Source organism: Corylus avellana, chromosome ca5 (assembly GCF_901000735.1).
Source record: "Corylus avellana chromosome ca5, CavTom2PMs-1.0".
Taxonomy (NCBI): Eukaryota; Viridiplantae; Streptophyta; class Magnoliopsida; order Fagales; family Betulaceae; genus Corylus; species Corylus avellana.
This window is the reverse complement of record NC_081545.1, coordinates 12,731,482-12,746,646: the sequence shown is the minus strand read 5'-3', so window position 1 is coordinate 12,746,646 and position 15,165 is coordinate 12,731,482. Positions and strand designations below refer to the sequence as shown.

The window sequence follows — 15,165 nt, the reverse complement described above, 5'->3', positions numbered from 1 at the left end:
TCGGTTGGTAACTAATTATCCGGACCAGGTAACCGGGTCTTTAAAATATTGGAAATTGTGGGCCTATTTGGGTATTGTGCTTACTTTTTGGGCCTGCTTTAGCCATTTTTTAAAAAACAATTAGGGATTTTTTTTGGCTCAATAAACTAGATTTTGTTGTGGTTGTTCAAAAAAATAAAAACCAAAAAGAAAGCTATATGCTATGAGTGCTTACGCCTTTTTGGACCTGAAAATCTAATGTTTAAAAATGCCCTTAACATTCATTTTAAAAGCTTTCATAATACATGAGATTAAAGCTACATCTACATATGTCAACTACAAATCTCATTCTTATGAGATTAAACACTAATTAAGAAAACAATAAAAAGTAAAAACAAGTATATATATATATATATATATATATATATATATATATATAGAGACTCGGTTACCGGTTATAAAACACCCGGTTGAAAATAATCGGCCATCCCAATCCGGTTACCCATTTTTTGCATTTTAAAGTTATAACCGGGTGTTTTAAAATGCAAAAAATGGGTAACCGGATTGGGATGGCCGGTTATTTTCAACCGGGTGTTCTATAACCGGTAACCGAGTATATATATATATACTCGGTTACCGGTTATAACTGGGTGTTTTAAAATGCCAAAAATGGGTAACCAGATCGGGATGGCCGGTTATTTTCAACTGATTTTAAATGCGGTTGGCCGGTTACCGGTTATAACCGGCTAGGTAGAATCAAGATTGTTTAGCATAAAAAAGAATTGCGGCCAAAGGCTCTAGAACATTTGGGGAGGATATTTATGGGATGTAATGAATTGACCAAGTATTTAATTAAATTAAAAGTAATGCTACCCTTTCATATTACATAAAAATCTAATACAAAGAGCAGAATTATTCAGAAAGTAATTAGACAGTTTCAACTAAAAGGATGACTTTGCGTGTTGTTCTCAACTTTCGAGTATTTAATATTTTATTTATTTGGTGTTTGTTTCTATACTTTTCTATTGGGAGTCTAGACTTTTCAATTTGATTCAACAAGACCTAACAAAGCCGCCATCAACTCTTTGAATTCATCAACGGTAAATAAACCCACTCAACTGCTCCTTTATTTGGATTATATGAACTATTTTGCCCCCTTTATCAAAGTAAAAAAAAAAACACAGTTAAAGAAGCATTGCATGCCATTGCCTTATGCTTTTTGTTGAACAGCTAAAGTGCTTCATTGACAATGACAAGCAAAGGTATGGTGGTTAACATCCATGTCCTCTGGAATTAATCGAAAAACAAAATCAAATGAATAATAAAAACAGAAAAAAACAAATTGGAATTGTAATTAGAAATGGGTGACAAACAATCCCATGATGACATAGTGAAAAGGACAAAGGTTCACCGTCTTTGTTTGCCCTTGACTTTGTTTCTTTTGTATAGATGGTATTTGGAAAAGGTACTCTTTGCTTGGTCTATTTTTGGGGGCTTTTATGAAAGCAACCCCTTGGAACAACTATAGCAATTATTTATTTCCATTTCTTCTGAATTTCAAAAATGCATTTAGTTTAGGAGAATTATAATGTTTACTGTTTGCAACTTGCAAAGAGAGTGTTACATTAAACATTTGGTTGTAGCACTGTTTTCACTCGCATACAAGTTTTTAAGACTGTCATTTGAACCGGAGAGAAGTCTGTTCTTATAACAAGAATGACAAATTTGTCCCTTTTACAAGAATTAGCTCCTCAAATAAACTGGAGAAAATCCAAATATCAACTCGTATAGCAAATTTTCACTTTTTGTTAAAAGCATATGAAATAAAATTGTATCCATTTTCCTAATTTTAGAGAAAAAAGAAAAAAGAAAAAAAAAAAAGCATAGATTCTTAAACCTACAATCATTAAAAATAAGAAGATAGTAAAAAAGTTGTACTCCACTTTGGGTGCGCAAACCAAAATCCCATTCTAAATTAAATTACAAAAAAATATATTGTTTGAGAATACACTTTTTAAAATTTACGAGTTAAAAATGTGAAAAAAAAAAAAAATTTGTCTTCACCTCTCAAGTCAGGGGTGCCTTTTTTTAAAACATATAATTTTAAAGATTTATGTACGATTTTAAATACCACACTACATTTTTGTCAAATGCTTTAATTATATTTTTTAAAAATAATATTTCAAGTTTTATATATTTATATATTTTTAATATATGTATTTATTTTTTATTTAGAGTGACACATGTTATTAGCTTTTTAGTGCTAATGTGGCACACTAATGGAATGCGTAAAATATTTTAACTAAATTTAACTATAAGGACTAAATGAGAAATGCTAGGTACTTTTCTAGTGTTCTTTCTGGTATTCTATCAATTATAATGTGACTTTTAAAATCACCGTTAAATTTGAATTTATCATTATTGACTTTAATCTATTAGTAATTTTAAAAGTCACATTACAGTTGGGAGGACACTAAAAGAACACTAGAAGGACACCTAACATTTTTCGGACTAAATTATTATTTTGACTTTTGAATTAATTTTTATACCGCAGTAAGCAATTTGTAATTTATGCGAACCACCACGAAAACTAATTTCACATTTATCTATTTTTAAAAAACAAAATTTGCAAATTACATATTTTTAAATCCCATATTTTGAAATAAAAAACCAAAGCCCAAACGGATCCTTATTGAATATTGATTTAACCATTTTTCTCCGAGCTATTTGTTTACCCATTTGAACTTTGAATTCCTCTCTGCCTGTCTGTCTGTCTGTCTCTCCTAAATGCGAAGATTTCCAAATTCAAAAACAATTCCCTTATCCCGTTCCATATAAACCTAAATCCCAAATTTCATGCACTTTTAATTTCAAATCTCAAATTTCCTTACAGCAAGTCCCCAAAAAGAAACAGCTAAGAAAACTCTTATGGGGGCGTATAGAGCGGACGATGACTACGATTACCTATTCAAGGTGGTGCTAATCGGCGACTCCGGCGTCGGCAAGTCCAATCTGCTTTCCAGGTTCACCAGAAACGAGTTCAGCCTCGAGTCCAAGTCCACCATCGGCGTTGAATTTGCCACCCGAAGCATTCACGTCGACGATAAGGTCGTCAAGGCCCAGATTTGGGACACCGCCGGCCAAGAAAGGTCGATCCCATCATCATTTTTTCTCGTCTCTGTCTATTTGTTTTGTTTTTCTCATTTTTGTTTCAAATTTTTTGATGGGTTTTTTAATGTGGATCTTGAGTGTTTTTGCAACGTTGAATGTGGGACCTGGGGTTTTTTGGATAATTGGGTTGTTGGCAATGCGTGGAAGGTGTTGATTTTGTGTGATGGATTAATGGGGAGTGAATGTTTTTTTAGAATTTTCCTGGGTTTTGATTGTTTAGGCTTTTATTTTGTCACGAATGAGTAAATGTTAATTAATTAGTTTCGCTTTCCATTTCGTTCTCATTGATTTGTTTTCCATTTCCTTTTCATGGAATTAGGGCCATCAACATGCAACATTTTTGTTTTTGTATTATTTTATTTTAATTTGTTTTTGTGAAAGATGGAAGGAAATTCATGGTCAGATAATTATGACATAAAACATTTGATTAAAAGAGTGGGCTTCAAAGTGGGATGAAATTGATTTCTTTCTAGGTTGAATTGAACATATATGGGGATTGTGGTTTCTGTTTCAATTTTTTGGAGTTGGGCTCATTAATCTATATGCTGAATCAATTAGGACAGCCAATGGCTTGGCTACTTTTGGGCGTAACATAGTTGGTCAGATATCACCATATACTTGTGATACGGTGAGGGGTGGGTTTTGGGTGGAAAAGAAATCTATTAAGGTTTAAGAGATACAATTTCAGGCAATTTTGGGCAATTGATGATACTTCTTGCAATAAAGAGATAAAACTAAATAAATTTTTTTGCCTATTGTTTTAATGATGTTTTGGTTCCAAAATACGAAAGGAAAAATATTCTCATCTAAAAACTAAGCTGAATAGTTGTGAAGTGATTGTTGTTGCTTTTTGGGGTCTTAAAATCCCTTATTTTTCTTGCATTTCGTGGTCATTATTTCCATCTTAACGCACTGACTAATCTTATACTCTAGCTTCTTCTTCTTCTTCTTCATTTTCTTTTAAATTTTGGTACTTTGGATTTTCCTCTATTCTAGAAGGAAATAACTTGTTTATACCTTCTACTTGTTTGCTAAATATACTCATTTCCTTTATTTGTGGAACAGAAATAATTTACTGCGACTGTCGATACCATGTTATCTATTTTTGGAAGAGAGTGGACCTTTGTCTCATTTGATTTTCTTTGCCACAGATACCGTGCAATCACAAGTGCATACTACCGAGGAGCTGTTGGTGCATTGCTTGTTTATGATGTCACTAGACATGTCACTTTTGAGAACGTGGAGAGATGGCTAAAGGAGCTTCGTGATCATACTGATTCCAACATTGTGATCATGCTTGTTGGAAACAAAGCAGATTTGCGTCACTTGCGTGCAGTTTCAACTGAGGATGCCACTGCGTTTGCGGAGAGAGAAAATACTTTTTTCATGGAGACCTCTGCCCTAGAGTCCTTGAATGTGGAAAATGCCTTCACTGAAGTGCTCACTCAGATATATCGTGTAGTCAGCAAGAAGGCTCTTGACATTGGGGAAGACCCGGCAGCCTTGCCTAAGGGACAGACTATTAATGTTGGCAGTAAAGATGATGTATCAGCTGTGAAAAAAGTTGGATGCTGCTCTGCATAGCAGTAACAAATCTTGAAATTCCTGGTGCTCTAAAATAGTTTCTTCTGTTTCAAAATTTTAGGTTCCTATGTGGTTTATAACACGTCTTTGTTACATCTTAGGATGAGACCACATAGAATGCATAGTTATGGTGTTATGAGGTAAACCAAGGCTCTAGAAATCTTGTTGGAGTTATGCTAAAGGCCCTGGCAATTAGTCCATTCCCTCTGCCTTTGGTGCAAGCTACTCATTCTGTGTCTCTTCTTAATATTTTTCCCCTTCCTTTTCTATTTCACCTTTTGGAGTGTTATTTTTTAGTTCATAGCTGGTACTTGTCCCTTAGATTAGGTTACATTTGATTGCGTCAGATTGGAATTTTGAGGTGTTTTGGGATAATTGTGTTCTTGTATTTGATTGATTTACTATATGGTATTAAAATTCACGTTTGCTTCAAGTTTGGTTTGTTTCCTTTGTTCTTTTTCACTCTACTGGTTATTTGCTTGATTGATGTTGAATCAAGAGCCACGAAAGATTGATTGAATGGTGTGGCTCGGATAGCGATGCCATGAACATTGATCTTTTTCTTTTTTTCTTTTTACTTATTTTTGTTTTTAAATTATTCAGGTTGGTGCAGTGTCTTTAGTGAATGCAGTGAATGTGTGTGAAAAGATATGAATAGCATACACCCAGATGGTAGCCATTGAATTCCATTCATGTCATCATTTACTGCAAATGGCGTCCATTGTTGTGACTGAAGTTCCTGAAACGTGACTTTTGGTGTTCTTAAAGTGGCTTCTGCGTGACTAACATGCAGTTTATTCATGGTTTCATGTTCTACCATAATTTTTTGGCCTCCTTTATTTTGCAAAGATTCTCTCAATTTCATTTGAATTTAATGAATGTAATGTCACATTATTTAAATGTTTTAAAAAGTGTGTCTACAATCATTAACAACATTAAGATAACAACTTTTAAGTGAGGGAATTGATATTTTAATAGAGAAATATGGCAAAGAAAAGGAAAGGAGGAGGAGAGCTTCTAGTGTGAGGATATACAAGATCCATTTATCCCCATTGGTGAAATTTTTTCCTGACTAATATTCAACATTAACTTATATATTTTAGTCATGTGATTATAAAGAGTTCTTTTTTTTTTTTTTTTTAATTTTTATTATTATTTTTTTATTAAAAAAAAAGCATGTGATCATGCCCTTATTATAACAAACGAATTTTGAGGGCAAATAACAAAAATTGAAGAAACTGTTAACAGTCTCAATTAGTTTTTAAGATTAAATGGCCAATTCTTCTCCGGACCCTCGATTTGATTGTTTTCCAAGAATGTTGAGCCAGGTATATAAGCTATGTATCTAAGAGGAACTCGGGATCAACTAGGACAGGAATAAAGTATTGGGTCAAACTCTTCTTTGGTGTCAAGTCTATATGGAATTTTGTAATTGGTCCTATAATTTATAGGATTTACTCAAATTTAAAAGTTTAGAGTATAACTTCAATGCGGTCTTAGCACAAACCAAGGGTTTTGTGCCCACCATTTAGAAGCTAATACATCAGTCGGGAACAAATGGGAACAAAATAATAACATGTTTACAAAACACATGATTCTTCCTCTTTTATTTTTAAAAACAAAACCCTAATAAGACAATCTCCACTTGCTGCCACCGCTCGCCAAGCTAGAAGTTGTCGCCGCCCACCGCCAGCCACACATCCCGGTATCTCTCTCCCTCTCTCTCAGGTTCTCTCCATCTCTCTTTCTCTCTATCAAGCTCTCTCTCTCTCTCTCTCTCTCTAGTAGCTCTGAGCAGCGGGGTTTGGCTTGGATGGCAGCGTGGGCATGGGCGGCAGGCGGGTATCTCTCCCCCTCTCTGTCTCTCTTCGTCTCTCTCTCTCTCTCTCCGATCGGTGATGCTTAGAGATCCTGGCATGGGCGGCGACGGTGGCGGATCCAGGAATTGAGTATAGGAGGGGAGACGTTAAAATAATAAAATAATTTTGGATTTTTTTTTTTGGTTATCTTTTAATTCTTGTTTTTTTGTTTTTGTCCATCTAAATTTATTACTACTCTCCACATTTAGGATTAACTTGAGGACGTAATCCTAGATCATGTTGTAGAGTAGAAATGTCAATTGACTCAATTAATTGATATTCAATTCTTGGCATCTCAGAAGGGCGCTCAAGGCTAAAGTTTGGGGATTTGATATCGAGAAAGACATTTTAGAATTTGAATCAACATATTTTTTCTTAAAAAATGCGTCAATTGTTTTTTATTTGCCTATGCAATCTAAGATTTTTTGGAAACCTGAAAAATTTATTTATCTATTAGTTTTAATACTTATCACACTAATGACACATACTCTAATGATATTATAATAAAATTATTAGCATATTCCAATAGCTATTAATCTAACAAATCAACAAAAAATGTATGAATAAAAAGAACAAACAATAACAAATATCATACCTGAGATTGACAATAATCTACTGAAGTCTGAAACTTGTTGATTATTGCCAATCTCAAGTATATATATATATATAACACCTAAAATAATGTCAATATTGTTTTAATAAGAATAAGAGAAACAAAATTTTAATAACTATATATATATATTCTACTTCAACAACATGTAATATATAATTTATGTGCGTTAAACTGAAACATGGAAACAATTGATTCCCAGTACCACTTGCGCCACTTCCCAACTGCACATATATTATATATTCTAGCTTATAATTCGCGCAATGCGCGGAATTCTTCATTACAATTTAATTATAAAATTTAAAAATATTATAATCGTACTTTTCATAAGTATTATAAAATTTATTTTTCATAATTATAAGAGGAAAACTTGAATTTTGCTTAATCAAAACATTAATATAAAATTAGAAAGGATCTCTAATATTATTGGTGTAATACTTATTAGATTTCAACACAAATAAAACTCAAAATTATGAATATTCGAAAAAATACTTTGGTTGTAGAAAAAAATATGAGCGAGATTCTTTGTTATAGTTTAATTTCAAAATTTAAATACATCTCTATCAAACTTTTCATTATAGGCTATAACAAAAAAAAAAAAAATATCACACGCTTTTAAATAAAAAGATATACTAAATGTTATATACCAATATATTGCTCAATATAATGACACACAATCAACACAGAATATTGTATAAATGTATAAGTCGCATAAAATTTTATTATATATCGTAAGACCTTTAACTTTAATTAGTTTAATCCATATAAATTAAAACATGTTAAAATCTTTGTTCCCATATGTATAGTTTAAAATGAAAAATATAAAGAAAAAAAATAGCAAAAAGAAAACTTGGATTGTGATTATCAAAGCATTAATAGAAAGTTAATAAGAATCATTAATATTATTAGTGTTATACTTATTATATTTTATACAAATTATAAAACCCATATAATTATGATCCTTAAAAAAAGTACATAGCAAAATAATAAAAAATCTTTCGGTCAACAATGCAATCAAATAATCATTCCACATTATATTCAATCTTAATTATCTCTTAGGTGTTTCGAAGTTCCTTTTTTATATAATAATCATTTTTTTTTTCTTTTGCTTTCAAAAGCATAAAAAAAAAGCATAAAAAGTACCTAAAAAAAATATCTGAAAATCCGGGTAAATCATACAAATAAATAAAAAATCTCATGGGCGAAAAGGCCTCGGGCAAATATCAAATAAGAAGCATGTTATATCGAACAATTAACGATTTTATAAACTAATGGACATTAAGCAAAAATTAGCACCAAGATGACCGTTGTGATTTTACACTTTGGTTTGGACATCGAATATATAATTGCTCGTAAGATATTTTATTAATAAAGATTATTTTTGCTAATGAAATAAAAAATAAATACCTAATCATTATGTTGAGTAAAAATCCGACAATCTATACAATTAATAATTAATATACAATTATATATATATTTTTTAAAAAATAATGCAATGAATTTTTTTTTTTTCTATTTTGTTTCTACATCCTATCATTTAGTTCATCTAATTCAATTATAACATATAATATTATGTTGAGTAATGCTATGGACCATCTTTGTATCATCTTTTTATCCTCGTAAAGCTGATGTGGTTTTTAAAATCACCATTAAATTTTAGATGAATCATATTTGAATTTTGATCCAATGGTAATTTTGAAAGCCACATCAACTTTAGGAGGATAAAAAGATGATCCCTAGCATTACTCTATTATGTTATATACATATTAAAGTGATTAAAGATAATAATACATAGTTTGATTTGTATTATTTGTTTCCTTATTTGATTTTGACATTAATAATACTTAATTTATTGAATAATTTATATATGAAAAATTCTTCAAATAAAATTAAACATCATTAATTACACTAATTTAATGAATCAGTTTTTAAAGTAAAAGTTGGTTTACTCTTAAAAAACCGGTTTAACATTAAATAAAAAGGGTTCATGCCATATGTCATAATATTAAGGCACTTCTGAGAGTGATTCAGCTTATATATATATATATATATATATATATATATGATACTCTAGTATTGTCTCTACAAGCAAGGAATTGAAGGAAACAAAGCTCAGCTGCTCAGAGCGAAGAAAATGACTCACCGTTACTCAAAGTCAGGCCCAGCGAAAAGCTTAGGGAAAAGCTCAACTCTCAGTCCCTCTGGGCAGCGGCGCAGCAGCAGAAGCAGAAAAGCTCAGACTCTTTACTCTTAGTTCCTCTAACTTCTAAACTTTCTTTTGTTTTTCCTAATCTGCCGTTTGGGTTTCAAAGGGTTAAGGTGAGATTTATAATTTTTTTTTTTGTTTATTTTTGTTTAGATCGAGTCTAAAATGGCTTTTCTTCATTGCTTTTGCTCTGAAAAGTGAAACCCATGCCATATATATATTTTTTTATTTTATTTTTTTAATTTGCAATAAGAAAAAAAAAAAGGGGCTATATTTTGTAGGTGCTAAAGCTTAGGTTGGGCTATATTTTGTAGGGGCTAAAACCTTAAAGGGGAAAAAATTTGACTTAAAAATCCTTGAATTTTTTTTTTTAAAAAAATTACCAGGGGCGGGCGTCCCTGCCCCACCCTTGTGTCTATCTGCCACTGCTGCGGCGGGGTTATGGTGGTCGCAGTGGGATCAGATCTACAGTGATCTGAGTCTCTCTTCGGGTATCTCTCTCCCTCTCTCTCAATCTCTCTCTCTCTTGGACGGCGTCGAGGGTTTTCTTGGCCTTGTGGATTTTCTCCACCGGTGCCATGTGTGTTTTATCTTCCTCTCTCTCAGTCTCTCTTAGGGGTGTCAATGCGGGCGGTTAAAAACCGCTAACCGCTAACCGCTTAACCGTATTAACCGTTAACCGCCTAACCGCAATAACTGCCTAGCGGTTAGCGGTTAGGGGTTATTGGGTTTACTAATCGTAACCGCTAACCACCTTTTTATATAATATATTTTTATAATTGTAATTATAAAAATATTTATACATATAACATAATCACTTGATCATTAAATCACAATTTGAGTATTAATATATTATCGCTATAATTTATATGATTATATCATATAATCATTTGATCATTAAATCACAATTTTTTTTTAAAAATAATTAAATTACAATTTGAGTATTAATATATTATCACTATAATTTATATGATTATATCACATGATCAATTGATCATTAAATCATTTGATTATATAATAACAAATTATACATATATAATATGACATAACTCATAAGTATACCAATTCATACTAATATAACAATTAAATATTTATAGACTTAAATGTATGTTATAAACTTATAAGTCTATATAAGTCTACATATGCATATGAATAATATAAATGTATAATATCAATACTTAATCATATGATTCAATGACAATCCAAATACTTTATTCAAGACTTCAAGTAAATCATATTATTAATGTACAATAATGATATGATTCGTATAATATCAAATTAAATAATTGACATTGGATTAAACAATGACCAATGTGTTACTTATAAACACAATTTAAGTATTAATGTAGTATCATTATATGTTGTGACAGTTGTCTAAATTTTAAACTTTTTTTTATATGTTGTGTTGATTTTTTTAATTTTTTAATTTTTTTTTTTTAAAAGTTAACCGGTTATGATTTAATATTTAAGGAAATTTTTTTAAAGTACAAGTAAATGTAAATTTTGGGTCAAATTTTTTTGATTTTTCAATATGGGCTCTTTTTATAGCAATTGGGCCCAAGAAGACACTAAAAATAAAAATAAATAATAAAAAAAAATTAAAACAAGGGTAAAAAAAAGCCCAAAAAGCCCAAAAAAAGAAGTCCGAAAAGGCCCAAAAAGCCAAAAAAAAAGTCACATTTTGAAAAAGCGGTTAGTAGGCGGTTATCTATTTCACTAATTGCTAACCGGCGGTTAACCGCTAACCGTTAACCGTTAAGCGGTTAGCGGTTACGGTTAGTGAAATCTACTAACCGCTAAGGCGGTTATGGTTAGCGGTTATTGCCAATAACCGCTAACCATAACCGCCTTAGCGGTTAGTAGATTTCAATAACTGCTAACCGTAACCGCCTTGACACCCCTAGTCTCTCTCTCTTCTCTGTAGCTCTGAGAGGTGATGGTCGGGATTGGGCGGTGGTGCAATCTGAGTTGGACGGCACCAGTGGGATCAAGTGGCGGCGGGTAGTGATGGTCGGGCAGAGTGTTGTCCATATTTTCATGCATGTGAGGTTTGGTTATTAGGAAGAAATAATTTGGTGTTTTGCATGAGTTTTCTTACTTTGTTTCAAGCTGGTTTGTCCATTTTTTAGTGGTGGCACAAATGGGGGGTTTTGTGCAATGACAGCATAAAAGATGCACTCAAAAGTTTATATAGACACTACAAATATCTCATTAAATACAATTTCCTATACCTTTGGAATTAGGATTTTTTCAATTTCATTTGAACTGGATAATGTCTACTTAGTTATAGTGGAGAGGTATTTTTGTCATCTCAAAAAGTGAAAAGACAAAAATACTCCTGCACTACAATTAACTGGATATTCTCCCGCTCATTTGAACTGGAAAGAATCTTGTTCCATACCTTTGCACAATCTTCTAACCCAACCTCCCGTTTTTTTTTTTTTTTTTTTTTTAAATGGAGTTTTTCGTAATTTTGATTCAATTTTAATATTTGCATGTGTGTTATTACCAAAGAATATGGATAGCTATTATATTCCACACTCTTTTATTCTTAGTAATATCTATTCTTTTTTCAATGACTAGACATTCTGCAACCAAATAGGCCTTATCTTTCTAACTTCATATGAGGTCAAAATCTAATTCAAGTAAAACGAAAAGAGTTGTCGATAACTTCTGCAAGTATATTATTGTATGCTTAATTACTAGAATTCAAAATTGTTTTGCACTGCTCTAGATTCCTACGCCACCAAGCCAACATCTATACCAATGCAATTGAGGAATCACATAGTTTTTCTTTGGTAATCACAACACAGAAAAAGCTGCTGCATAACATGGATTATCATAAAAGCCAAGCAAACACATAAAAATATGGAACCCTTCATTCTTCTCTCAACATGGAACACAACAATACTATAAGATTCTAAGAATCCTGTCTCCTTTCCTCTTCCAACACAAGCCCATTATGATCATCATCAGCATGAAGAAGCTCATTAGAATGGCGAGGAAGTGGCAGGAAATAGCTTCTCGAGGGGAGAAAAGAATTTCTTTTCCAAGAACTGACAGGGATGTGGATGCAAGGAAATATCGTAGCACTGGGGCTGAGAAAGGCCATTTTGTTGTCTACACTGCTGATAAGATGCGGTTTACGATGCCCTTGGAGTATCTGTACAGCAACATCTTTCAAGAGCTCTTCAAGATGTCTGAAGAGGAGTTTGGCCTCTCAAGTGAGGGGCCTATCAGGTTGCCATTCGACGCAGTATTCATGAATTACATGGTCTTGCTCATGGAACGAGGGGGCGGCCAAAGATTTGGAGAAAGCTTTGTTAAACTCCATTGCCACCAGTCACTGCTCCTGATTCCATGAAGATCATTCAAGCAAACAACTTCTTGTTTGTGGTTACTGAATAGATAGACTTGGTTTTCTTTTGTAAATTTGCTCTTCCACGGTTGCATTTGTATACAAATTTTTCTGTTTTGATAACTTAAGTTTTAATTTTCAATGTTAGACAATATCCTTTTTGACTCACAGATATGTACTCAACAATCTCTTCCTTGTAAGTCCATTACCACATTGCTATACTCCTCCTTAAACGGAATTCATTTATCAATTTTAAGTGTCCTCTCCAAGATCTCATGTGGGAAATGTGGGTTTTTGCCCATGCTACACACCTTTGTCCATACTTCATGGACTCTTCTTGTACCTTTTAACATGAACTTTTTTGCTCCTTCTTCAGGGACTCCTATTCATGCTCGCAACTTGCACATTTGTTCCAACTTCATCAACCATTTTCAAGCTCATGCCATGAACCTTTGCCTTTCACTCCAAGGCTACTCATCCATATTCACACCTTGCACCTATTTTGTTCGTACGCCATAGAACTTTTGTTTGTGCCTGTGCCACTCCACCATATATACCACACACCATCTGACTCTGATACCATTTGTTAGAGAAATTAATGCATAACATAACATGTTGAGACACAACACAACCCAAAAGCTTAAGTTTATGAATTTGGGTTCAACAATGCTATAATAATCACTCACACTTCTTTTATATCTACACATGTGTGTGTGTGTGAGTATATATATATACTCAACAATGTAAGGCTCCAGAGCAGGATCTTGTTGAAAATGGCCAGGGGCAGACACATAGTTAACAATCTTGCTAGGGCATATTAAGGAACTAGCAGCGAATATAGACAGATATGCTGGCGTATTTGCAGAGGGGAATTAATGCTTGCCTATGCTTCTCGAGATGAGAAACTTTTAGTTAAATTTCTTCACCTTCTCCTGTTTACAAAAGATCAGTACCTTTACTTGAATTTACTGCCAAAGTTATATTTGAGGGAAGTATAATATCTTTTCTAGAGTTAAATGCTTAAATTGGTAGTTCTTAATTTTCTTTTCTTGATTTCTCCAAGTACTTCAGCACCGCCATCTAATGTTCACTGACGCTCATACTATGTCTTCCTCTTACTTAGTATTATGAACAGAATAAAAATAACGCCTAATCTTCTAAAAATCAATCTTAGGATACCACATATGAATCATAACTATTCTATGATTCGAGAATTGAAAGTAAATCCATTTCTTTTTAGGCCTTTGTCCTTAAACCAGAAGACATTAGATAGCAAGGATGAGATAATATCCACAAATTTGTTTGCTCCTTGATTGATTGGTTGCCTAATATAGATGATTACACTCACCATGCATGCACCTAATATATTATACATAACTAATCACATGCTTTTAAATATCCCAACAAAATTAGAAGCCGGTACATCTCATTAGGGTTTTCTCACTCTATTGTACGTGCCTTATGACATTTAAAGAAAAAGAGAGTTTTCTTTGTTGATTTTTTTCTCCCTTTTATATTTTTCTCTCTTATGTAAGAATAAGATTTGGGTTTATTGGGGATTTGAGTTTTGAGTGATTTTCTTCCCGTTATCTTTGTATTCTATCTTTTGTTAGTGAATTTCTGTTGGATCGTCTCTGCCAGTAGATGTAGGCTTGTTAAGCCGAATCACTTAAATTTTTGTGTCTTTTATGATTAATTTATTCTCTATTCTACTATTTTCTGCTTCTTTAAGATCTTGAATTTTAGTTCCGCGTACATAAGAAAAGCTACAGAAAATGGACGCTCAAACCATGCTAATAAATAAGTAACCCGCTTTCTTTCATTACCTTTCTGTAGGCACACATGTATATTTTCTCTCTTCCTCCTCAAAATCTTCCGTCTCTATATATTAGAGTAAGCATGATCAGCCCCAAGAAGCTCATCAAGATAGCAAGGAATTTGCAGAAGAGAGGTGCCATAGGGAAGAAATGAATTTCTTTTCCCAGAACAAATGGGAATGCCAAAGTGGAAGGCTGCAACACCTCATCAGTGCCTAGGAAAGTGAGCATCACGGCTCAACAAATCAAAGCACTCCCCCCACGCCGCCACTAATTAAGGAAAAGAATCAAACACATCAGGCGCTATCAATAAGACAGACTAATCATTTTAAGCATCATGATATTTAATTTTATTTTTTATTTTTTATTTTTCATATACCGAAACTTTGAAACTTCTCATTTTGGACTTCTGAACTTTCAATTGCAGTCAATTTACCCCCTTCATTAATTTTTGCCGTCAAAACCCCTAAAAAGAATAAATTACCTTTCAATTTTCTTTTTACTAAAAAAAAAAAAAATGAAAAAAGGTTCACAAGGTGGCCCAACCGTACATGGGTCACCTTGTGATTTTTTATTTTTTA

General features: G+C 32.6%; 1 protein-coding gene and 1 pseudogene across 1 annotated transcript; both read left to right on the top strand.

Moving 5' to 3' along the window:
- The first annotated feature begins 2,693 nt into the window (after positions 1-2,693).
- LOC132181100 (ras-related protein RABA1f) lies at positions 2,694-5,167 on the top strand. Its single transcript, XM_059594166.1, has 2 exons — positions 2,694-3,128; positions 4,302-5,167. Exons 1-2 carry the CDS (start codon positions 2,908-2,910, stop codon positions 4,732-4,734), a joined length of 654 nt encoding a protein of 217 aa, XP_059450149.1. The 5' UTR covers positions 2,694-2,907; the 3' UTR covers positions 4,735-5,167.
- Positions 5,168-12,371: 7,204 nt separating this feature from the next.
- On the top strand, positions 12,372-12,765 carry LOC132181790 (auxin-responsive protein SAUR68-like; annotated as a pseudogene).
- Positions 12,766-15,165: the final 2,400 nt, after the last annotated feature.

What these genes read in the sequence shown, in the direction of transcription:
- LOC132181100 (XM_059594166.1), top strand. Translation starts at nt 2,908, where the DNA reads ATGGGGGCGTATAGAGCGGACGATGACTACGATTACCTATTCAAGGTG. An exon ending in GACACCGCCGGCCAAGAAAG is followed by an intron (nt 3,129 to 4,301) that starts GTCGATCCCATC and finishes TCTTTGCCACAG; the next exon opens with ATACCGTGCAATCACAAGTG.